The following is a 26,263-nucleotide window of genomic DNA, read 5'->3' on the forward strand; positions in this document are numbered from 1 at the left end:
ATTAAACTGGGTACCAGCACAAACCTTTTCACTGATTAATTTGTTTATTGATTAGGCCCAGTGAGCCACAGCATCCAGCAACCCACATACTTAACCTTAAATTAATCACAGGACAATGACGAATTACCCTACTAATACAGTCTTTGGACTGCGGGAGGAAACCAGAGCACCGAGAGGAAATGCATGCGTTCTTAGGGAAATTCACAAACTCACTACAGATGACGCCATCGGTGGCAGGGTGAAGATGTGTCCCTACAAAAGGAGATATAAAGCACTCCTTCCCTCTGCTTGTCTGCAGGTTACTCTAGGCAAGGTGTAGCACCTTCTTAGCCCCTGATCAGGGTCACATGAAGCCATGGGAGCAGGTGGTGGATGAGTCGTGTGAGCGGTTGGTGCATATCACAAGTCCTGGTTATCAGGCGGACAATCTCTGAAGAGCATTGATAATGGCTGGGGTTACCCATCTTGTAAAGATGCTGACCAGAAGGCAGCAATAGCAAACCACTTAAGTAGAAAAATCTGCAAAGGACAAACATAGTCATAGAAAGACCATGATCGGCCAAGTCATATGACATGGCACATAACGAATGGCTAAATGGATGGTGTTGGAAATGAACTCCAAACTCCAACGACACGAGCTGTAATAGTGTTGCGCTAACCACAACACCACTCTTTACTTATGCACTTAGTGCAACTCAAAATAAAATGGCAAGAAAGAAAAGAAAAAATGAAGTACTGAATGGGGGCTGCAAGAGAGCATGCAGTACAAACATTCTACCCCAGTCTTTTTGCTCATGGGATAGGGGTAAACAACTTTTAAATAGCATGTTCCACAATGCCCTGAGAAAATAACACCAATCACAGCTTGAGTGGAGATTAGGCCAAATCAACCAAATAGCAAATCTCTGAAAGGCTTCAGCACACCATTTGGATTTTTATGATCATTCATCCACAGGTGCTTCCGGAGTATTTCCAGAATTTTGCATTTTAATTTCAGCTGTATAGCATCTGCAATTTTGGTTTCTAGGGGCTTTTAAATGTATAGTACACAAAGCAAAGTCATTTGACTCCAAATAATTGATTTATCAATCATTACAAAATGTCTCTCTGGTGCTTCCCATTCCCTCTCCTCTCCCTTCCCCTTTTCCCAACCATGATTCCCCTCTCCCTGCCCCCATCCCACTCTCGGTCCACATAGAGAGTCAGATCAGAATCAGATTTATCATCACTTACATGTGCCATGAAATTTGTTTTTTTTGTGGTAGCAATACAGTGCAATACATAAAATTACCACAGTACTGTGCAAAATCTTATGCACACTAAAGGTATGTTACAAAGACTTTTGCACAATACTGTATACAGAGCGTATAAAAAGTATTCACCCCCACCCCAGAAGTTTTTATGTTTTATTGTTTTACAACATTGAATCACAGAGGATTTAATTTGGCTTTTTTGACACTAATCAACAGAAAATCTCTTTCATGTCAAAGTGAAAACAGATCTCTACAAAGTGATCTAAATTAATTACAAATATAAAACACTAACTTATTGATTGCATAAGTTTTCACCCCCTTCAAATCAGTATTTAGTGGATGCACCTTTGGCAGCAATTACAGCCTTGAGTCTGTGTGGATAGATCTCTATCAGCTTTGCACATCTGGTAACTACAATTTTTCCCCATTCTTCTTTACAAAACTGCTCAAGTTCTGTCAGATTGCATGGGGATCCACAGTGAACAGCCCCTTTCAAGTCCAGCCACAAATTCTCAATTGGATTGAGGATTGGACTCTGATTTGGCCACTCCAGGACATTAACTTTGTTGCTTTTAAGCCATTCCTGTGTAGCTTTGGCCTTATGCTTGGGGTCGTTGTCTCACTGGAAAACAAATCTTTTCGCAAGTCACATTTTTCTTGCACACTGCATCAGGTTTTCCTCCAGGATTTCCCTGTATTTCGCTGCATTAATTTTACCCTCTACCTTCACAAGCCTTCGAGGGTCTGTTGCAGTGAATTATCCCCGCAAAATGATGCAGACACCACCACGCTTCACAAAAGGAATGATGTGTTTTTGATGATGTGTGGTGTTTGGATTGTGCCAAACATAGCATTTAGTCTGAAAGCCAAACAGCTCAACTTTGGTTTCATCAGACCATAGAACCCTCTTCCAGCTGACTTCAGAGTTTCCCACATGCCTTCTGGCAGACTGTAACTGAGATTTCATGTGAGTTTTTTCAACAGTGGTTTTCTCTTTGCCACTCTCCCATAAAGCTGTGACTGGTGAGGCACCCGGGCAACAGTTGTATGCGGAAACTCTCCCATCTCAGCCACTGCAGCTTGTAATCCTCCAGAGTTGTCATAGGTCTCTTGGTGGTCTCCATCACTAGTCCCATACTTGCACAGTCACTCAGATTTTGAGGACAGCCTGCTCTAGACAGATTTACAGCTGTGCCATATTCTTTTCATTTCTTGAAGATTGACTTAACTGTACTCCAAGGGATATTCAGTGACTTGGACATTTTCTTGTAACCATCTCCTGACTTAAGCCAAGGATATCCATGCATGGATGTTCTATTTTCTTAGAATTTTGCATAGATTCAACATTTCATCTAAAACTTTGACAAACTTCTATGGATGCACAGTGGAGAGGGAACTGACTGCTTATGGCCATGAATGGAAAAGCCTACAGAAGCTAGAGAATATAGGTCAGTCCACCACAGGTAAAGCCCTCCTCACCATGGAGCACATTTACAAGGAACACTGTTGCAAGAAAGCAGCATCCATCAAGGACACCCACCATCCAGGCCATGCTTTCTTCTCGTTGCTGCCATCGGGGAGAAGGTTGCAGAGCCTTGGGTCCCACACCACCAGGTTCAGGAACAGTTATTACCCCTCAACCATCAGGCTCCTGAACCAGCATGGATAACTTCAGTCTTCTCAACTCTGAACTGATTCCACAAACAATGAACTCACTTTCAAAGACTCTACAACTCAATTTTATTTATTACTTATGTATATTATTTTGTTTTCACAATTTGTAGATTTTTTCACATGGGCTGTTTGTTCATCTTTGTTGTAACAAGTTTTTCCATTGATTCTATTGTGTTTCTTTGCTGTTACTGTGAGTGCCCGCAAGAAAATGAATCTCCAAGAGGTTTCTGTTTCCACTTTTGGTTTTGGAAGTACTCCCATTGCATTAGCTCTTGTGTTACAATGTGCGCTGTGTCGATGCTATGTTCTTGCTGTCTCTAATCTATTTAACTAGCTCCTGAACTACCCTGTACTCACTTCTGTGAACTACCTTTTCCTTCCTGCAGATTTTGTAGATGCCATATGTTTGAACTTTTCCATCAGCTGGGTTCTTTAGTCAGAGCTTTTGATTTAGTTATTGGTCCTGTTTATACAACGTTACTTTTTTCAAGGTTTGCGGCTGATGTTCTGTCAAAAGAACAAGGTCTATCCTCTCTACTCTCCTCTCCCATCAGTCAGAAGATACAAAATCCTGAAAGCTTGTACGACTTGATGAGAAGCATCGATCATGTGGATAGTCAGAGGCTTTTTCCCAGAGCTGAATTGGTTGCCACAAGAGGACACAGGTTTAAGGTGCTGGGGAGGAGGTACAGAGGAGATATAACCATATAACAATTATAGCATGGAAACAGGCCATCTTGGCCCTTCTAGTCCGTGCTGACGCTTACACTCACCTAGACCCACTGGCCCGCACTCAGCCCATAACCCTCCATTCCTTTCCTGTCCATATGCCTATCCAATTTTACTTTAAATGACAATACCGAACCTGCCTCTACCACTTCTACTGGAAGCTCATTCCACACAGCTACCACTCTCTGAGTAAAGAAATTCCCCCTCATGTTACCCTTAAACTTTTGCCCCCTAACTCTCAAATCATGTCCTGTTTGAATCTCCCCTACTCTCAATGGAAAAAGCCTATCCACGTCAACTCTATCTATCCCCCTCATTATTTTAAATACCTCTATGAAGTCCCCCCTCAACCTTCTACACTCCAAAGAATAAAGACCTAACTTGTTCAGCCTTTCCCTGTAACTTAGGTGCTGAAACCCAGGTAATATTCTAGTAAATCTTCCCTGTACTCTCTCTATTTTGTTGACATCTTTCCTATAATTCGGTGACCAGAACTGTACACAGTACTCCAAATTCAGCCTTACCAATGCTTTGTACAATTTTAACATTACATCCCAACTCCTACACTCAATGCTCTGATTTATAAAGGCCAGCATACCAAAAGCTTTCTTCACCACCCTATCCACATGAGATTCCACCTTCAGGGAACTATGCACCATTATTCCTAGATCACTCCGTTCTACTGCATTCTTCAATGCCCTACCATTTACAATGTATGTCCTATTTGGATTATTCCTACCAAAATGTAGCACCTCACACTTATCAGCATTAAACTCCATCTGCCATCGTTTAGCCCACTCTTCTAACTGGCCTAAATCTCTCTGCAAGCTTTGAAAACCTACTTCATTATCCACAACGCCACTTACCTTAGTATCATCGGCATACTTACTAATCCAACTGACCACCCCATCATCCAGATCATTAATGTATATGACAAACAACACTGGACCCAGTACAGATCCCTGAGGCACACCACTAGTCACTGGCCTCCAACCTGACAAACAGTTATCCACCACTACTCTCTGGCATCTCCCATCCAGCCACTGTTGAATCCATTTTACTACTTCAACATTAATACCTGACGATTGAACCTTCCTAACTTACCTTCAGTGCGGAACCTTGTCAAAGGCCTTACTGAAGTCCATATAGACAACATCCACTGCTTTACCCTCATCAACTTTCCTCGTAACCTCTTCAAAAAATTCAATAAGTTTTGTCAATCATGACCTTCCACGCACAAATCCATGCTGACTGTTCCTCATCAGACCCTGTCTATCCAGATAATTATATATACCATCTCTAAGAATACTTTCCATTAATTTACCCACCACTGACGTCAAACCGAAGGCCTATAATTGCTAGGTTTACTCTTAGAACCCTTTTTAAACAATGGAACCACATGAGCAATACGCCAATACTCCGGCACAGGAGTCAGGGGTAAGTTTTTTACTCAGAGACTGCTGAGTGCGTGGAATGGGCTGCCGGCAGCAGTGGTGGAGGTGTATATGATAGGGTCTTTTAAGAGACTTTTGTATAGGTACATGGAGCTTAGAAAAATAGAGGGCTATTCGTAACCCTAGTAATTTCTAAGGTAGGGGTATGTTCAGCACAACTTCATGGGCTGAAGGGCCTGTATTGTGCTGGAGGTTTTCTATGTTTCTATGACTAGGCCTAAGGCTGCTTCTGTCCGCATCATTATAAGACTATTGGACCATTCCCTAGTACTAGACCTTAATAGGATACAGAGCCTTGGCTGAGAAGTGGAAGATAGAGCTCAACCCAAAGAAGTGTGAAGTGATTTACTTTGGAACGTCAAATTTGAAAGCAGAATGCACTGTTAATGACAGGATTCTTAGCAGTGCGAACAGAGGAATCTTTGGATCCACATCCATCTATCCCTCAAAGTTGCTGTGCAAGTTGATAGGGTGGTATGTTGGCCTTCATTAGTCGAGGGATTAAGTTGCAGCTGTATCAAATCCTGGTTAGACAAAACTTGGATAACTGTGTTCAAAGGATGCAAAGGAGATTTACCAGGATGCTGCCTGGACTAGAAAACAATGTTGTAGTAGGTTAGGTTGAGCAGGCTAGGGCTTTTCTCCTTTGAGTGAAGGAGGATGAGAGGTGACTTGATTGAGGTGTACAAGATGATAAGGGGCATAGATAGAGTGGACAGCCAGAGGCTGTCAAGGCACAAGTAACTAATACGAGAAGGCATGGCTTTAACATCATCAGTGGAAAGTATAAGAGGTATGTCGGAGGTAGTCTTTTTTTTTTTAGAGTTGTGGGTACCTGAAATGCTCTGCCACGGATGGTGTTAGCAGCAGATACATTGGGAGCATTTAAGAAAGTCTTATATACACTCATGGATTAAAGAAAAATAAAGGGCTACGTAGCAGGGAAGAGTTAGATTGCTCCTAGAGTAGGCTAAAGGGTCAGAACAACATCGCGGGCCAAAGGGCCTGTACTGTGCTATCATGTTCTATGCTTGTCCTATTTACAAAACTGACAAGAACATCATATTTGCCATTACAATAAATAGAACGAGAAAGCTTGTTTCTTATGCACAGGATAAAAGAATAACATTCCTTCAGCTGGAAAGCCAGTCCTGAGTAAGTATCAGCAGAGCAGCTAGGATTATACAGTTGCAGTGTGATACACTGCTGTACAAAGCAAGGAAAGGGACATCTGAATGGGAAAATAAAAGCATCATTGCTTCACTCAAGATTTAAGTACAGGAGTTGGGATATTATATTGAAGTTATATAAGATACTGGTGACAAACAAGAGAATATCTGCAGATGCTGGAAATCCAAGTAACTTACACAAAATGCTGGAGGGATTCAGCAGGACTGGCAGCATCTAAGGAAAAGTGTACAGTCGGCCCTCCGTATCCACGGGTTCCACATCCGTGGATTCAACCAACCGCGGATCAAAAAGCAAAATTTGCCACATACCGAGCACTATGCTGAATCCATGCAAATGAAGTGATGTGTAGGCATACCCTGCTGTAGCCTCCCACCATTTCAAAGATCCTCAGTCTCTCTCGCTTGAGCATTGTTTGCCTTGTGTCTCGTTCAATCGTTACTTGTTTTGTGAGCAAGAGGAAGGAGTTTAAGGCTAGTAAGGGATGGCTGGCTAGCTATGTAAAGCGCTACAGCCTCAAGCACTTAAAGATCACGGGAGAATCAACTTCGGCTGATGCCGAGGCAGCATCAGCATTCCCGGAAGAGCTACGATGGTTGTGTCTGTACTGAATATGTACAGACTTTTTTACCTTGTCATTATTCCCTAAACAATACAGTATAACAAGTATTTACATAGCATTTACATTGTATTAGGTATTATAAGTCATTTAGAGATGATTTAAAGTAGAAGGAGGATGTGCGTAGGTTATATGCAAATACTACACCATTTTATATAAGGGACTTGAGCACCCGCAGATTTTGGTATCCGTGGGGGTTCCTGGAACCAATCCCCCGCGGATACCGAGGGACGACTGTACAGTCAGTGTTTTGGGCCGAGGCCCTTTGGCAGGACTGAGGATGTTGGTGAGGCCTAATTTGAATTTGGAGTATTGTATGCAATTTAGGTCACCTACCCACAGGAAAAACATCAGTAAGATTGAAAGAGTGCAGAGAAAATCTACAAGGACATTGCCAGACTTAAGGAGCTAAGTTATTGGAAAGGATTGAATAGCTTACAACTATATTCCCTGGAGCGTAGGAGAATGAGAGAAGATCTGATAGAGGTATACAAAATTATGAGCGGTATAGATAGGACAAACACAAGCAGGTTGGGTGAGACTAGAACTAGTGGTCATGGGTTAAAGGTGCTAGGTGAAATAATTAAGGGGAACTTGAGGGGGAATGTCTTCATTCAGAGGGTGGTGAGAGTGTGGAATAAGCTGCTAGTGAAAATGGTGGATGCGGGTTTGATTTCAACATTTAAGAAAAATTTGGTTAGGTACATGGATGGCAGGCGTATGGAGGGCTGTAGTCCAGGTGCAGGTTGATGGGACTAGGCAGTATAATAGTTTGGCATTGACGAGATGAGCCAAAGGGTCCCCTTTCTGTGCTGTGGTATTCTATGACTGTAAGTCTCTTATACAAGACTCAATGCAACACAAGTTTGCTTCTTCATGAGTATGATCCTCATTCATTGGTCATTTTCTTTAATGTAAACAGGTCTATTTGTAGGCTAATCACAGAGGCTGGGTACCTTGGAAGTCTTCTGAATTGGGTAGCTTTACTCCACACATGAAGTAATCCTTCTGATCATTCTGCACAAGAGAAAATTTGAGGAAAGTTACAGTCTGACATTTTTTAAACCAGGTTATTCATAATACCAGAAACACAAACCTAAAAATCTATGCTTCGAATAGTAGTCAACCACATATAGGATCGACTTTATTCACCATATACACTCAGCTGTCACTTTATTAGGTATACCTGCACACCTGATCATTAATGCAAATATCTAATCAATCAATCAATCAATCAATCATGTGGCAGCACCTCAATGCATAAAAGCATGCCCACATGGTCAAGAGGTTCAGTTGTTGCTCAGATCAAACATCAGAATGAGAAAGAAATGTGATCTATCTGACTTTGGTCGTGGAATGATTGTTGGTGCCAGATGGGGTGGTTTGAATATCTCAGAAACTGATGATCTCTTGGGATTTTTACACAGAAGTTCTGGAGTTCACAGAGAATGGTGAGAAAAACAAAAAAAAAAATCCAGTGAGTGGCAGTTCTGTGGAGCAAAAACAGTTTGTTGTTTAGAGAGGTCAGAGGAGAATGACCAGACTAGTTCAAGCTGACAGGAGGGCAGCAGTAACTCAAATACCATGTATTGCAATGGTGATGTGTTGAAGAGCATCTCTGAATGCATAACATGTTGAACCTCAAAGTGGATGGGTCACAGCATCAAAAAACCACACTGCTTTGTAATCCTGTACTAATAAAGTAGCCACTGGGTGTATGTTTACATGTATTAGGAATTTGCTGCGATGTGTTATTCAGGGTGCGACACACTATAGAAAACAATATTCAAGAATGATAAAGAATAAAGAATTAAATAAAATATAGCTAGAAATCAAAGTACAGATTATGGAGTAAAATACCAGCAATATAACAGCATTACAAAAAGTGTTTCTGTGTGTTTACAGCCGGTGACAGAGGTAAAGGATGGTAAAAGGGATCTAACCAGAATGGTAGATCAGATTAAGGGCCTGGGGGAGGAAACTTTTAAGGTGCCGTGAGGTTTTCATCTGAATCGCCCTATCGCACTTTCCAGAAGGAAAGGCACTTTATATGGTGGTAGTGTCCGCCATGATTTTCCTGCCCATTTTTTTTCCTGAACTAATACAAGCACTGCAGTGGCCTCATCTGCAGTCTTGTGCCTCTATTTATTCTTATTTTCAAATTAAATGAAGACATCCTGAAAAACTTCAATTTGCTTCAAACATTACAACACCACAGCCACAAAATCTGCTGGATGGACTCAGTGCCTCTCTGGGAGGAAAGGAACTGTCAACATCTAAGGGGGAAACCCTGCATGAGGACATTTCCTTTGCGGCTTTCCTCCAGCAGATTGTTCACTGCTCCAGATTCCAGTATCTGCAGACTCCCAAGTCTCCATTACAAAAGCGCAGACGAATTGAAAATTTGGATGGTCACCAGAATGACAAAGTGGAATAATAAGTGTAAAGATTAGGAAGAAGAAACATATGGATGAATGACCAAAAGATGGAGGGATATATAATATCAATGATTGCACACTTTATCACAGTACCACAGGGCCCGGGAGGAGAGAAGCCACTGGTTAAAACAACTAAGTCAGGGTAGTCAAGAAATAAAGCTTGACAAGGTCCCACTTAACTCTGCCATAGATGGTCCCAAGCCCAGCTGCAAAAGCAGAAGGGTTGCACATGAGGTTAGTAACCTCATCTCGTGAAACCCTGAGCCACAGAAGCTACAAAAATCTCATACCTTGAAGTCATATGGTCAAAGTGGAAGCCACAGGGCCAATCAAACTTCAGGACAGAGGTCTCTGGCAAGCTGCTGTCGGTGGTTTATGTAGGAGTGATGGGCTTAAGAAGAGAAGACGCCCCTACTTGAGTATAGTTTTAGATCTTCAGAAAGAATACAGATCATAAAACGGTACAGCACAGTACAGGCCCATCAGCCCATGACATGGTACCAAACCTTTAGCTTATTCCAGGTCAATCTTAACCTTCCCTCCCATATAGCCCTCCATTTTTCTTTCATCCATTTAAGTCTTTTAAATGTCCCTAACGTATCTGCCTGTACCACTGACCCTAGCAGGGTATTCCACTCACCTATCACCCTCTGTAAAAAAACACCCTTTCTCTGACGTTCTCCCTATATTTTCCTACATCTCCAAGATCCTTCCATTCCTCCACACTGTAAAGGACCCTGCCATTAACCCTGTTTTCTGCCTTCTAATTCGATCTTCCAAAGTGAATTTCTTCACCCTTGAAAAATACATTGATTTTGGGGCATAATTAATGTCACCAGAAAATATAAACATAAAAGGTGGCTTTGAACAAGAAAGAGCTAATTTTCTTGAAGTAGAAATCAAGGTACAGATTTAATTTTCCTGCCAGCACCATTCTCCTGCCTTCTCCCCATAACCTTTGATACCCTTGATCAAGAACCTATCAACCTCTACTTTAAATGAACCCAATGATTTGGCCACCACAACCATCTGTGGCAATGAATTCCACAGATTTACCACCCTCTGGCTAAAAAAATGTCACCTCCTCTCCATTCTAAAGAGACATCCTTCTATTCTGAGTCTAAGCCCTCTGGTCCTAGACTCTCCCACTATTAGAAACATCCTACCCATGTCCACTTGATCAAAGCCTTTCATTAAAACCATAAGAATATAAGATATAGGAACACAATTAGGCCATATGGCCCATTGAGTCTGCTCTGCCATTGCAACATGGTTGATCCAATTTTCCTCTCAGCTCCACTTGGCCTGTGGCAAAGAATTCCACAGATCCACCACTCTCTGGCTAAAGAAATTCTCATCTCTGTTTTAAAATGACACCCCTCTATTCTGAAGCTGTCTCCTCTGGTCTTAGACCCTCCCACCATAGGGAACATCCTCTCCACATCTACTCTATCGAGACATTCCACCATTCAATAGGTTTCAATGAAGTCATTCCCTCATTCTTCTAAATCCCAGTAAATACAAGCTCAGAGCCATCAAACCCTCTTCATATGACAGGCCATTCAATCTTGGATTCAGTTTTGTGAATCTGCTTTCAACCCTCTCCAGTTTCAATGAGAACCCCCCCCCCCCATCTCTTCACTTGGAAGCAACCACAAATAACAGAGGAAAGTTTAATCTCTAGACCAGCCACACAGCATCAGCATTACTATCCTATTGCATCTATGATCTTGATGATTATCCTGCGTAGAACATTATTCTAAATGAGGTTCAGACAATAACTTATAATTATATAAGATTTAGCAGAACTTAATTGCTTTTGTACTTCATGCCAAAAACTCCCAATATATATTTAAACTATATCTATAGCCTCATTCAAAGATTAGAGGACTGTAACCCTGAAGGCTCAGCTCCTTTTTGAAATAGTGTCATATAATTTCCTGCCTCTCATGGCTCCTCCCAAGATGTGTCACTTTACACTTCGACAATAAATTGCAACTTCCAGGCATCTCCATTTCAATAAGGGAGCTCTCACGGCTGAAATTTATTCCTCAACCAACATCAAAGAGAAAGGTCATCAAAAGAGCACAATAAGGCTCAATACGATCAGGCTGACTGCCAATCATGACGACATCTGAAATGTATTGTGTGACCTAATCCAGAGATTGTGAAGCAATACAAGAGGAGCAGCTTCCAGAGCACGGGAACTATTGCCCCCAGATCCAGAGCAGGTTCATGAGAATAATTCTGGAAATGAAAGGGTTAAAGTATCAGGAACCTCTGATAGCCAGAGGGTGGTGAATCTGCGGAATTCATTGACACAGAAGGCTGCAGAGGCCAAGTCATTGGGTATACTTAAAGCAACGATTGTTAGGTTCTTTAATAGTTAAGGGCATCAAAGGTTACAGGAAGGAGACAGGAGAATGGGGTTTTGAGGGATAATAAATTAGCCATGATGGAATAGTGGAGCTGATTCAATGGGCTAAATGGCCTAATTCTGCTCCGATGTCTTGTGTCTTACTCCTATTTCTTACATAGGTGAGTCAGAGAGTGACAGAGAGCGAGAGAGAGCGCGAATGCGAGAGAGAGAGAGAGTGTATGTGTATGTGTGTGAGTGGGGGTGGGGTCGTATTCATCCTGTTGTGGTCACCTCATTATAACAAGAACATAGAAGACTTAGAGAGGGTGTAGGGGAGTTTTACCAGGATGTCGCCTGCATTTGACAGGATGTCTTATGAGAAAAGGTTGAATCAGTTAGGGTTTTTCTCTTTGGCGTGCAGGACTTGATAGAGGTGTAGAAGATGATAACCATATAACCATATAACCATATAACAATCACAGCACGGAAACAGGCCATTCCGGCCCTCCTAGTCCGTGCCGAACTCTTAATCTCACCTAGTCCCACCTACCCGCACTCAGCCCATAACCCTCCACTCCTTTCCTATCCATATACCTATCCAATTTTACCTTAAATGACACAACTGAACTGGCCTCTACTACTTCTACAGGAAGCTCATTCCACACAGCTATCACTCTCTGAGTAAAGAAATACCCCCTCGTGTTTCCCTTAAACTTTTGTCCCCTAACTCTCAAATCATGTCCTCTCGTTTGAATCTCCCCTACTCTCAATGGAAACAGCCTATTCACGTCAACTCTATCTATCCCTCTCAACATTTTAAATACCTCGATCAAATCCCCCCTCAACCTTCTACGCTCCAATGAATAGAGACCTAACTTGTTCAACCTTTCTCTGTAACTTAAGTGCTGAAACCCAGGTAACATCCTAGTAAATCATCTCTGCACTCTCTCTAATTTATTGATATCTTTCCTATAATTCGGTGACCAGAACTGTACACAATATTCCAAATTTGGCCTTACCAATGCCTTGTACAATTTTAACATTACATCCCAACTTCTGTACTCAATGCTCTGATTTATAAAGGCCAGCGTTCCAAAAGCCTTCTTCACCACCCTATCTACATGAGACTCCACCTTCAGGGAACTATGCACTGTTATTCCTAGATCTCTCTGTTCCACTGCATTCCTCAATGCCCTACCATTTACCCTGTATGTTCTATTTGGATTATTCCTGCCAAAATGTAGAACCTCACACTTCTCAGCATTAAACTCCATCTGCCAACGTTCAGCCCATTCTTCTAACCGGCATAAATCTCCCTGCAAGCTTTGAAAACCCACCTCATTATCCACAACACCTCCTACCTTAGTATCATCAGCATACTTACTAATCCAATTTACCACCCCATCATCCAGATCATTTATGTATATTACAAACAACATTGGGCCCAAAACAGATCCCTGAGGCACCCCGCTAGTCACCGGCCTCCATCCCGATAAACAATTATCCACCACTACTCTCTGGCATCTCCCATCTAGCCACTGTTGAATCCATTTTATTACTCCAGCATTAATACCTAACGACTGAACCTTCTTAACTAACCTTCCATGTGGAACTTTGTCAAAGGCCTTGCTGAAGTCCATATAGACTACATCCACTGCCTTACCCTCGTCAACATTCCTCGTAACTACTTCAAAAAATTCAATAAGGTTTGTCAAACATGACCTTCCACGCACAAATCCATGCTGGCTACTCCTAATCAGATCCTGTCTATCCAGATAATTATAAATACTATCTCTAAGAATACTTTCCATTAATTTACCCACCACTGATGTCAAACTGACAGGTCTATAATTGCCAGGCTTACTTCTAGAACCCTTTTTAAACAATGGAACCACATGAGCAATACGCCAATCCTCCGGCACAATCCCTGTTTCTAATGACATCTGAAAGATCTCCGTCAGAGCTCCTGCTATCTCTACACAAACTTCCCTCAAGGTCCTGGGGAATATCTGGTCAGGACCCGGAGATTTATCCACTTTTAAATTTCTTAAAAGCGCCAGTACTTCCACCTCTTTAATTGTCATAGGTTCCATAACTTCCTTACTTGTTTCCCACACCTTACACCATTCAATATCCTTCTCCTTAGTGAATACCGAAGAGAAGAAATCGTTCAAAATCTCTCCCATCTCCCTCGGCTCCACACATAGCTGACCACCCTGATTCTCTAAGGGACCAATTTTATCCCTCACTATCCTCTTGCTTTTAATATAACTGTAGAAGCCTTTCGGATTTACTTCCACCTTATTTGCCAAACCAAACTCGTAACTTCTTTTAGCTTTTCTAATCTCTTTCTTAAGTTTCCTTTTACATTCTTTATATTCCTCGAGCAATTCCTTTACTCCATGCTGCCTATATCTATTGTAGACATCCCTCTTTTTTCGAACCAAGTTTCTAATATCCCTTGAAAACCATGGCGCTTTCAAACCTTTAACCTTTCCTTTCAACCGAACAGGAACATAAAGATTCTGTACCCTCATAATTTCACCCTTAAATGACCTCCATTTCTCTATTACATCCTTCCCATAAAACAACTTGACCCATTCCACTCTCTCTAAATCCCTGCGCATCTCCTCAAAGTTAGCCTTTCTCCAATCAAAAATCTCAACTCTAGGTCCAGTCCTGTCCTTCTCCATAATTATATTGAAGCTAATGCTATTGTGATCACTGGACCCGAAGTGCTCCCCAACACATACATCTGTCAGCTGACCTATCGCATTCCCTAACAGGAGATCCAACACTGCCCCATCTCTAGTCGGTACTTCTATGTATTGTTGCAAAAAGCTATCCTGCACACATTTCACAAACTCTAAACCATCCAGCCCTTTTACAGAATGAGCTTCCCAATCTATGTGTGGAAAATTAAAATCTCCCACAATCACCACCTTGTGTTTACTACAAATATCTGCTATCTCCTTACACATTTGCTCTTCCAACTCACGCTCCCCATTAGGTGGCCTATAATACACTCCTATCAGTGTTACTACACCTTTCCCATTCCTCAATTCCACCCAAATAGCCTCCCTAGAGGAGCTCTGTAATCTATCCTTCCAAAGCACCGCCATAAGATTTTCTCGGACAAGCAATGCAACACCTCCTCCTCTGGCCCCTCCTACTCTATCACACCTGAAGCAACTAAATCCAGGAATATTTAGTTGCCAATCACACCCTTCCTGCAACCATGTTTCACTAATAGCTACAACATCATAATTCCAGGTATCAATCCACACTTTAAGCTCATCCACCTTTCTTACAATGCTCCTAGCATTAAAATAGATACATTTAAGATACTCTCCACCTCCTCCTCTCTTTTCATCCCTAGCAATGCATTCAAATTTATTATCCTTTTCTTTCTTCTCCCCTACAACTTCGGGCTGAGCGCATCCCTCCTCCATCACCTGCCTGTCCTCCCTCACACACGGTCTACTTACTTGCTCTACTGGTGAACTAACCTCCTCTCCCATAGTTTCCTCAAATTGATTTCCCCCCCCCCCATCTTACTAGTTTAAAGTCTGCCCCGTAGCCCTAGCAAACCTCCCCGCTAGGATATTGGTCCCCCCAGGATTCAAGTGTAACCCGTCCTTCTTGAACAGGTCACGCCTGCCCCAGAAGAGGTCCCAATGATCCAGAAACTTGAATCCCTGCCCCCTGCTCCAATCCCTCAACCACGCATTCATCCTCCACCTAATTCCATTCCTACTCTCACTGTCGCGTGGCACAGGCAGTAATCCCGAGATTACTACCTTTGCGGTCCTTCTTCTTAACTGCCTTCCTAACTCCCTATACTCTCGTTTCAGGACCTCTTCCCCTTTCCTACCTATGTCATTGGTACCTACATGTACCACGACCTCTGGCTCCTCACCCTCCCACTTCAGGATATCTTGGACGCGATCAGAAACGTCCCGGACCCTGGCACCAGGGAGGCAAACTACCATCCGGGACTCCCGATCACCTCCACAGAACCGCCTGTCTGAACCCCTGACTATCGAGTCCCCTATTACTATGGTCCTCTTTCTTCTATCCCTACCCTTCTGAGCTACAGGGCCGTCCTCTGTGCCGGAGGCCCGGCCACTGTCACTTCCTCCAGGTAGGCTGTCCCCCCCAACAGTACTCAAACATGAGTACTTATTGTCAAGGGGTACAGCCACTGGGGTACTCTCTAGTACCTGCCCCTTCCCCTTCCTGACCGTGACCCACCTATCTGCCTCCCGTGGCCCCGGAGTGACCACCTGCCTGTAACTCCTCTCTATCACCTCCTCACTCTCCCTGACCAGGCGAAGGTCATCGAGCTGCAGCTCCAGTTCCCTAATTCGGTCCCTCAGGAGCTGCAGTTCGGCGCACCTGGCGCAGATGTGGACGTCCGGGAGGCTCGGAGACTCCAGAATCTCCCACATCCGACACCGAGAACAACAAGCTGCCCTCACACTCATACTTCCCGAATAACTGAAAATAACAAGAACTAAAAGATAAGCCTACTGTGCCCTCTTCCGCCTAAGCCCTCTGAGCCCAAGCCCTACACTCTGCTCCCGGCTCACTCCGCTGCCCGCAAACGAAGCTGCCCGCTGCTTAAGGCTGCGTTCTTTTTATATCTTCCCTCCTTCCCAGGCCTCCTTCACGCGCCTGCGCAGTCCCGCCTCTCAGAACTCCGATCTGAGAAGCAATTTGAAAATGGCCGCCGCCGCACTTCTTCTCAAAGCCTCGCTGTCCTCTTCCAAAAGAGAACTGCCTCACTCCTTCTCTCCTTTTTATATCTTCCCTCCTTCCCAGGCCTCCTTCACGCGCCTGCGCAGTCCCGCCTCTCAGAACTCCGATCTGAGAAGCAATTTGAAAATGGCCGCCGCCGCACTTCTTCTCAAAGCCTCGCTGTCCTCTTCCAAAAGAGAACTGCCTCACTCCTTCTCTCCTTTTTATATCTTCCCTCCTTCCCAGGCCTCCTTCACGCGCCTGCGCAGTCCCGCCTCTCAGAACTCCGATCTGAGAAGCAATTTGAAAATGGCCGCCGCCGCACTTCTTCTCAAAGCCTCGCTGTCCTCTTCCAAAAGAGAACTGCCTCACTCCTTCTCTCCTTTTTATATCTTCCCTCCTTCCCAGGCCTCCTTCACGCGCCTGCGCAGTCCCGCCTCTCAGAACTCCGATCTGAGAAGCAATTTGAAAATGGCCGCCGCCGCACTTCTTCTCAAAGCCTCGCTGTCCTCTTCCAAAAGAGGCATAGATCCAGTGGATAGACAGGGTAGAAATGGCTAATTATCAATAAGATGTCTATTTAAAGTAAAAGTTAAAATAAGAAAGCTATGAATTTTGAAATGTAAAATTTCCCAACAATCGGTATGCATGAAAGCCATCTGATCATGGAAAGGAATTGCAGACACTCTCTCAGCAGGCATTTGTGTCCTTTATGAAGCATACCAAACCTCAGGTGAGACTGGTACATCAAATCTTAAAGGGAGAAAAATAATTCCAGAATTGGGACTCTGGCCCTTATGAATATTGAGTAGTAAATGCTCAGGAATCTTACCACTTCAACAGGGTAGATGTAAGATAGTTCTGACAGCAGTTGTCGACGACGGATGTTGAGCTGAGCATTGGTCTTCAGGAACATCTCTCTGTTAAATAAAGCAGTAGCAACAAACCAATTATTAGCACATAGCTTGCAAACAATAAATGAATTGACAAAACTCTCTCAGATCATTTTAACAGATGCACTATAGAAAATATCTTAGCGAGATGTATCATGGTTTGGTACGGCAACTGCTCTGTCCATAATTGCAAGAAACTGCAGAGTTGTGGACACAGTTCAGCACATCAAATAAACCCAAGGGTAACAGCAAAAGACTTACAGAAATCTCTAGAACTTGCTAAGGTCTCTGTTCATGTGTCTACTATAAAAAAAACGGTGAACAAGAATGGTGTTCATAGAAGGACACCATGGAGGAAACCAATGCTCTCCCAAAAAAAAGTGCAGCACACCTAAGTTTGCAGAAGACCACCTGGATGTTCCACAATGCTTTGGGGACAATGTTCTGTGGACAAATGAGACAAAGGTTGAACTTCTTGGCAGAATGCACACTTCTATGTTTGGAGGAAAAAGGGCACTGCACACGAACACTAAAAACTCATCTCAACTGTGAAGATGGAAAAACGAACATCACGGTTTGGGGCTACTTTGCTGCCTCAGAGTCTGGACAGTTTGCATTTGTTGAAGGAACAATGAATTCAAAATTGTATCAAGACATTTTAAAGAATGTCAGGGTACAGGTCCGTCACCTGAAGCTTAACATTAGTTGGATGATGCAGCAAGACAATAATCCAAATAACAAGAGTAAATCAACCATAGAAAGGTTTAAAAAGAAAAAAAAAATTGTGCATTGGAATGCTGAAGTCAGAGTCCAGACCTTATCCCAACTGAGATGCTCTGGCATTACCTGAAGAGAGCAGTTTATGCAAGCTATCCCAGAAATATTGATGAACTGAAACAGTCTTGTTTGGTAATGGTCTAAAATTCTTCCTCACTCTTGTGCAAGTCTGATCAGCAGCTACAGGATGGCTGATGGAGTTTATTGCTGCTAAAGGAGTTTCCACCAGTTATTAAATACAAGGGTTCATATACTTTTTTCCAGCCTGAATTGTGAATGATTAAACAATGTGTTCAATGAAGACATGAAAAGTACAATTGTTTGTATAAGTTTAGGCAGATTGTTTTAGTGACTTAGAAAAGATCAAGTCACATTTTATGAGTAATTAATGCACAAAACCAGGTAACTGCAAAGGGTTCACAAACTTTTTCCTGCAACTGTATATGTACTTTGGTAATAAATTTACATTGAACTTTGAAAGCACATTAACACCAAGCTCAAGGTCAACTTCTATCCCACTGCTCTAAAACTACTAAATGGATCCCTAATACAATAAGATGGACTCTTGACCTCACAATCTAAGGTCATGGCCATGTACTTTATTGTCTGTCTGTTCTGTGTCTTCTCTGTAACTGACACTTTATTCTGCATTCTTTTATTGTTTTATCTTGTACTACCTCAATGCATTGTGGTGATTAATAAATCTGAATGCACAGTATACAAGAGAGCTTTACACTGTAGCTTTCTCCTCGGTAGGTGAGACAATAGTAATTTTAATTCCAATTGGGATGATGGTCCCTTGGAACCAATTTGGTGAAGGGATAGGAGACCCAGTGGAATGTGCATGGGTGATGGGCACATGGATCCAAACTGGGAGGGGACCAAAGCTGAGTACCTATCAGTGTACCTACTTGGAATTATTTGTACAAGTAGCGCACAAAACAAGTTCTTCATTGTCCCTGAGTAAGTGGGAGAAGAATAAACTGATCACATTGAATAAGTGTGAGCTTGGAGAATGTAAATTAGTTATTTTATTTCACTGCACTGCTATACTGAACATTAACAGAGTCACAGATCAATCCAGCATAGATACAGGCCCTTTGGCCCAATGAGTCTATGGCAACCATGGTGCCCAAGCTGGGGTTAATTTTGTGCTCCATTATTGTAGTAATCAGTGGTGATGTGGGGGTATCAAAGGTAATACATACATAAACAAGATGCTGTTGTTTTGAGAAATAGCTATGCAAATGTTAGGCAAGAATAGAATACACAATGGCACACCCTACTCAAAGCACTTTAAAGCATATCCTCAATTACGGTTCAAGACTTGGCAGCAAGGGGAAACAGGATTCATAGGAGAGGCAGTGAGAAAACTGCTGAGAAGCAGCAAGACATTCATGCTTAAGTTTACTAAGCACAATAATGCATAGTTGTAAGTGCAATGACCAAACATATGTCACTGCAACTCATTCTCATTTGATATAATTTACATAATTTTTCTTCTTTTGCGTACTGGTTGGTTTTCATTGTTTATCTATGTACAGCATTTCATAAATTCTACTGTATTTCTTTACTTCCCTCAAATTCCTGCAGGAAAATTGAATGTCAAGGTAGTATATAGCAACAAATGAGTACTTTGATAATAAACATTCTGTTACTTTGAAAGCAGCTGCAGCCTTTTCAGAATCAGAATCAATATCACCGGTATATATCACGAGATTTGTTAACTTTACAGCAGCAGTACAATGAACTACATGATAAAGAAATAGAGAAAAAAACTGAGTTACATTGAGTATATATATGTCTATTAAATAGTCAAGTTAAAATAAGTAGTGCAAAAAATCCCAGAAATAAAATAGTACTGAGGTAGTGTTCATAGGTTCAATGTCCATTTAGAACTTGGATGGCAGAGGGGAAAAAGCTGTTCCTGAAACACTCAGTGTGTGTCTTCAGGCTTTTGTACCTCCTTCCTGACAGTAGCAGTGTGAAGAGGGGTTGTCCTGTGTGGTGGGGATCTTTAATGATGGACACTGTCTTCCTAAGGCACCACTCCTCGAAGGTGTCTTTAATACAACGGAGGCTAGTACCCATGATGGAGCTGACTAATTTTACAAGTTTTTGCAACTTATTTTGATCTTGTACTGTAGCCCTCTCCCACACCAAACATGATACAGCCAGTCAAAATGCTCTTCATGGTACCTTTGTAAAAGTTTGAGTGTTTCAGTTGACAAATCAAAGCTTCTCAAACTCCAAATGAAATATAGCCACTGTCTTGCCTTCTTTATAGCTGCATCAATATGTTGCATCCAGGTTAGGTCCTCAGAGATCTTGACACCCAGGAACTAGAAATTGCTCACACTCTTTGCAAGGCTAACAGCATAATTCAGCTACATATAAATGCTTTCAAACTGTGGTGCATCAACACGGATCTGTTCTGAGAACATTGCTTCCACAGAGATCTGTACTGGGATCATTGCTTCCACGAGAATCTGTTTTGGAAATCTTGCTCTTAGTGATGCTTATGAATGACTTGGATGAGGAAGCATTATGTGGACAGTGTAGAAGGCTTTAACTGGATATTGACAGGATGCAGAGCTGGGCTGAGAAGTAGCAGATGGAGTTTGAACCAAAGGAATGTGAAGTGGTTTACTTTGGAAAGACAAACTTGGAGGCAGAGTACATGGTTAACGGCAAGTTTCTCTGCCGAGATCATGGGGTTCACGTCCATAGATTCCTCAAAGTTGCTGCGCAAGTTGATAGGGTTGTTAAAAAGGCCTACCGTGTGTTGGCCTTCATTAAACAGGTGATTGAGTTTAAGAATCATGAGGTAATGTTGCAGCTCTGTAAAACTCCAGTCAGACCAGAATTGTGTTCAATTCTGGTTACCTCATTATAGAAAAGACGTGGAAGCTTTGGAGTGGGTGCTGTGGAAAATTATTAAGATGCTACCTGGATGAGACAGCATGTTTTATGAGGAAAGGTTAAGTGAGCTAGGACTTTTCTCCTTGGAATGAGGATGACTTGATAGATGGATGCAAGATGACAAGAACCCAAATAGAGTGGACAAGCAGCAACTATATCCCAGGATGGAAATATCTATAATACAAGGGAGCATAGTATAGGAGTGAAGTTAGAGGTTAGTTTTCACACCAAGAACTGTGAGTGCAAACTGCGCTCTGTCAGGAGTGGTGGTAGAGGTGAATACATTAGGAATATTTAATGAACACTTGGATTCTTGAACACTTGGTAAATGGATGAAAGAAAACTGGAGGGCTATGTGGGAGGATAGGGTTAGATTATTCTTGGAGTAGGTTACTGGATAGCACAACATCATGGGCTGAAGGGCCTGTTTATCCATGTTCATCCAACACCCTGGGTGCTGCAGAGATTTCAGCTTCACGATAGATAAAGTTCCTGCTCCCTGAATATATGACTGCAACAATTCAGCTGCCTTTTACAGCACTGATTACAAGTTTCCCTTCATTAGAGTGCAGTGAGACAAACACTATATGTATAAACAATTCGGCAAAACTGAACTGGAATCAATTACAGAGAGTAGCTCCACTATCGATACAGTTCCTGCTCTCTGCAAAAACCATAAACTGCTGGAGGAACTCCACAAGTCAGGCAGCATCAATGGAATGGAATAAACAGTCAACGTTTTGGGCCAAGACTCTTCATCAGGACTGGAAAGGGAAGGGGCAGAAACCTCTCTCACATCTGTGAGAGTGTAGCTTTTCTGGGAATGATTTCAGTTCAGTTTTACCAATTTTTTTTACTTGCATAGTCCTTTACCTCCTTGTACTCCAAGGGAGAGAAGTTTGTAATCAATGCTATAAAAAACAGCTGAATTATTGCTCAATCGTACATTCTGATCTCTAGATACATTGCCAAAATGTTCTGCACTTATGACCAATTGTGGCATCAATGTTTTAACTAAAATATCTCCGGATATTCACACAGGGTGCAAAACCACACAGCATGCTCATCTGGATTGAACTCAAAACAATTCCAGATGCTGGGAAAAGAAAAGCAGAGAATGCTGGGAATTGTCGGTGAACTGGGCAGCATCTGTGAAGAGAAAAGCTTGGGTCTTTTTTAAATCAATGACTTTTCATCTCAAAATTATGGAAGCAAGTTGTAGAGAACAAAGATTTGTAACAGGGTGGCAATAAACTTTATGTGATACAATTGTTTTCAGTGATATCCAAAATTTATGATACCTCATAATGATCTTGCACTTTATTATATACCTGCACTACCCTTTCACTGTAGCTGTTACTTTTTTTCTGCATTGTTAATCAAAAGTTTATTATCACTGATGTATGTCATGAAATTTGTTATTTTGTTGCAGCAGTGCAGTGCAAGATATAAAAAATACTACAAGTTATAATAGGAAACAAAAGCAAATAAGCAATGCAAACAAACAGAGAGCAAAATAGTGAAGTACAAACAAGAGAAATTCTGCAGATGCTGGAAATCCAAAACAACATATACAAAATGCTGGAGGAACTCAGCAGGTCAGGCGGTATCTTTGGAAAAGAGTAAACAGTCGATATTTTGTTCTGAGATCCTTCTTCAGGACTAAGGAAGGGGGAAGGAACCTGATGAAAAAAAAGCTGGGGCGAGGAAAAGGAGGCTACGTGGAAGGTGATAGATGAAGCCCAGGTGGGTGGGAAAGGAATAATCTGATAGGAGAGTAGTGGGCCAAAGAAGAAAGGAACAGAGGGAACACAGGGGGAAGTGATAGGCAGGTGAGAAAAAGTGAAAGGTCAGAGTAGGTAATAGAGGTTGGTGGGATGGGGGGTGTGGATTTGTTCACTGGAAGGAGCAACCGATATTCATGCCATCAAATCAGGAGGGTCCCCAGACTGAATATAAGGTGTTGCACCTCCACCCTGAGGGTGGCCTCATCTTGACATAAGACACCTTGGACCAACACAACGGAAAGAGTGAGATAGCGTTCATGGATTGTTCAGAAATCTGATGTTACTGTTTTACCTGTTCTAGCTCAATGCACTGTGTGATGATATGATTTGTATGAACAATATGCAAGAGAAGCTTCCTGGTCATTCCTGGGCTGAATGGACCAATTACAAGCAGCCTATCAACAGTCCTGGAGCCACACTTCAATTCCCTTCCCTATTACTGCTCTTTCCTTGAAAACATTTTTAAAACAGCCTCTGACCAAGCTTTGCAAGATGCCGTAGTACCTCCTGAAGATCAGTGCCAAACTCTGGCTGGCCATGCTGCACAACCACATACTGCTAAGAAAAGCATATGACGCAGCTCGAGGTAAGCTTGATAAGTGCTAAACAGAACAGACTAAAGCCTCAAGGAGCAATTACGGGGTTTAAAAAACATTCTATGAAGTATGATTTTCAAAAGTCAACTTCTCCAACACATCTGAGGGTTCAGAGTAAATTCTTCAAAGGAAGGCACAGTAGCGAACAAGTTACCATAACACTATTACTTTGTCAGAGACACATATTTAATTTCTGCCACTGCCTGTAAGGAGTTCGTATCTTCTCCCTATGACCCCATGAATTTCCTATGGATGTTCCAGTTTCTTCCCACATTTCAAAGAAATACAGATTAGGGTTAGTAAATTGTGGACATGCTATGTTGGCACTGGAAGCGTGGCAACACTTGTGGGCTACCCGAACACATCCTGGGACTGTGTTGACTGTTGACACAAAACAATCCATTTCAATGTACATGTTTAAAATAAGGCTAATCTTTATCATTAGTCTTTTAAGATGAACAAAATACCCATGTTTGATGAAGCATCAGTATGTGGATATGGTTTGAGTAATGCAGATGCATTTCTAAGCATATTTATTTACTTAAGAGACACGGTCCAACAAGCCACACCGGCTAGCAACCCACCTATTTAACCCTAGCCTAATCACATGACTAACTAACCTACTAACCGATATGGCTTTGGACAGTGAGTGGGCAGAAACTGGAGCACCCTGAGGAATCCCACATGCTCACAGGAAGGACATACCTACATCTTACAGATGGCATCAAAACTGGAACTCCAAACTCTGACGCCCCAAGCTGTAATAATGTTGCGGTAACAAACCATTTGAATGGAGTCAGACCTTTGGGCATTGGTGAGGTGCAGCTGGTTAGTAAAGGAAGGCAGAGGAGAACTCTTTTGCTGCGAGTAGCATGAAATGCTCAAGATATATGAACGCTGAGTAACAGAAACGGTTTGCTCTGCCTCTTGGCTAACACTCAGACTTTAACACTGGTGGGTGAATGAGTGGGAGAGTCTAGCACTTCAGCTTACTACAAAAGGATGTGAACTTCCTATTAATAACAGAATTGGGAAGACAACTTTTGAAATTAAAGATATACAAGATTGTGTTTATAAACACCATTACTCAGGCTCAGCCTTAGTTTTTGCAGTGCCTGGACATGTTTACTTAGAAGGATGTCAAGCTAAATCACGAAGTACTCTTCCCACTGAGAGGCACAGAAGATTGTGCAGCTGGACCAGATAAACATGGTCTTAAATGTACTTAGCTTCTCAGAGTTTAAGTGAAATGAAATTTAAACCAAAAAACAGATGCTGAATTTGCCCAGAAGCAAGGTAACCAGGAGTGGAGGTTGGTAAGTTTCTTGATTAGTGAGGGTGTGAAAGGTTATGGGGATAAGGCAGGAGAATGGGTTGAAAGGGATCATAAATCAGCCATGATGGTGGAGTAGCCTCGATGGACCAAATGGCCTAATTTTGCACATATGTCTTATAGTCTTAAGGAGAGAGTTCTGCTTTCTTAGTTGGTCATGGTAGAGCTGCTGCCTTACAGCACCGGCATCACAGGTTCAATCCTGACGTCCGCTGATAGGCAGATGGAGGAGAGACAGAAGGCAGCAATGGAGGGTGGGAGGAGACAGGTAGAAGCAACAGAAGGCTGCAGATGATGGAATCTGATAGGGTGGAGCATGGAATCAGACACCATCATCTACAGACCTTTGTTGCCTCCACCTATCACCTCCAAATGTTTACCCTTTTTAAACTGGTTAACTCCACAGCATGGCAGTGTAGTGGTGAGCACAACACTTTACAGTACCAGCAACCTGGGCTCAATTCCTGCTGCTGCCTGTAAGGAGTTTGCTCTTTCTCCCCATGACCGTGGGGGTTTCCTCCAACAGTCCAACGACTGATAGGTTAATTGGTCATTGTAAATTGTCCCATGATTGGGCTGGGGTTAAATTGGGAGATTGCTGAGCAGCACATCTCAAATGACCAGAAGGGTCTCTCCCACGCTGTATCTCAGTAAATAAATTAATCTTTTAGTCCAGATGGTGATCTGAAACATTTAACTGCCCATTTCCACCCCCACCCCACAGATGCCACCCAACCCACTGAGTTTCTCCACTGTAGAACAATACAGAACATAGAACAATACAGCACAGTACAGGCCCTTCGGCCCACAATGTTGTGCCGACCATCTTGTTTGTTATTCCACATTCCAGTATCTGCAGTATTTTATGACTTCATGTAGTCTTCAGAGATCAGAGGCCATGAGCTCCCTGCAACCACCCAGGTCTCACCACATTGGAATCACCAGTAGCGGTACACTGTTTACCTTTTAACTTGTGATGTAAATGCACCTTATTATTTGTTTATTTGTGGTAATATTACCCTAGGTGTTGTGTATGAGTTATATGTGGTTATATATACTTTGGTCTGGAGGAATGTTCCTTTGATTGGCAATATACATGTCAGAATCAGAATCCACTTTAATATCGCCATTTTTTTGCGTCAGCAGCACAATACAATGCATAAGATTAAAAAACATGAACTACAGAAAGTATATATATTAAATAAGTAGTGCATAAAAAGAAATAAAAAGTAAGAAATTGGATGGCAGAGGGGAAGAAACTGTTCTTGACTTGCTGAGTGTGTGCCTTCAAGCTCCTGTACCTCCCACCTGATGGTACCAATGAGAAGAGAGCATGTCCTGGGTGATGGGGATCCTTAATGATGGATGCCACCTTTTTGAGGCATCACTCTTTAAAGATGTCCTGGAAGTAGTTAAAATGAAAATAACCTTGATTTTGACTTGACTTCAGAGACAGCACAGTAAGAAGACCTTCTGGTCCAAAGAGCCAGTGCAGTCCTAA

At 42.3% G+C, this 26,263-nt stretch overlaps 1 protein-coding gene across 2 annotated transcripts in view; it reads right to left on the reverse strand.

Moving 5' to 3' along the window:
- The window catches only part of uvrag (UV radiation resistance associated gene), a 444,611-nt gene that overhangs the window by 232,708 nt on the left and 185,640 nt on the right, over positions 1-26,263 (reverse strand). For both annotated transcript variants that reach the window (XM_073044289.1, XM_073044288.1), the window contains 2 exons: positions 17,287-17,374; positions 7,874-7,934 (listed from right to left, as the gene is read on the reverse strand). In XM_073044289.1, the coding sequence (XP_072900390.1) occupies positions 7,874-7,934; positions 17,287-17,374 (149 nt within the window). The remainder of the gene's footprint in view (positions 1-7,873; positions 7,935-17,286; positions 17,375-26,263) is intronic.

Source organism: Hemitrygon akajei, chromosome 4, assembly GCF_048418815.1.
Source record: "Hemitrygon akajei chromosome 4, sHemAka1.3, whole genome shotgun sequence".
Taxonomy (NCBI): domain Eukaryota; kingdom Metazoa; phylum Chordata; class Chondrichthyes; order Myliobatiformes; family Dasyatidae; genus Hemitrygon; species Hemitrygon akajei.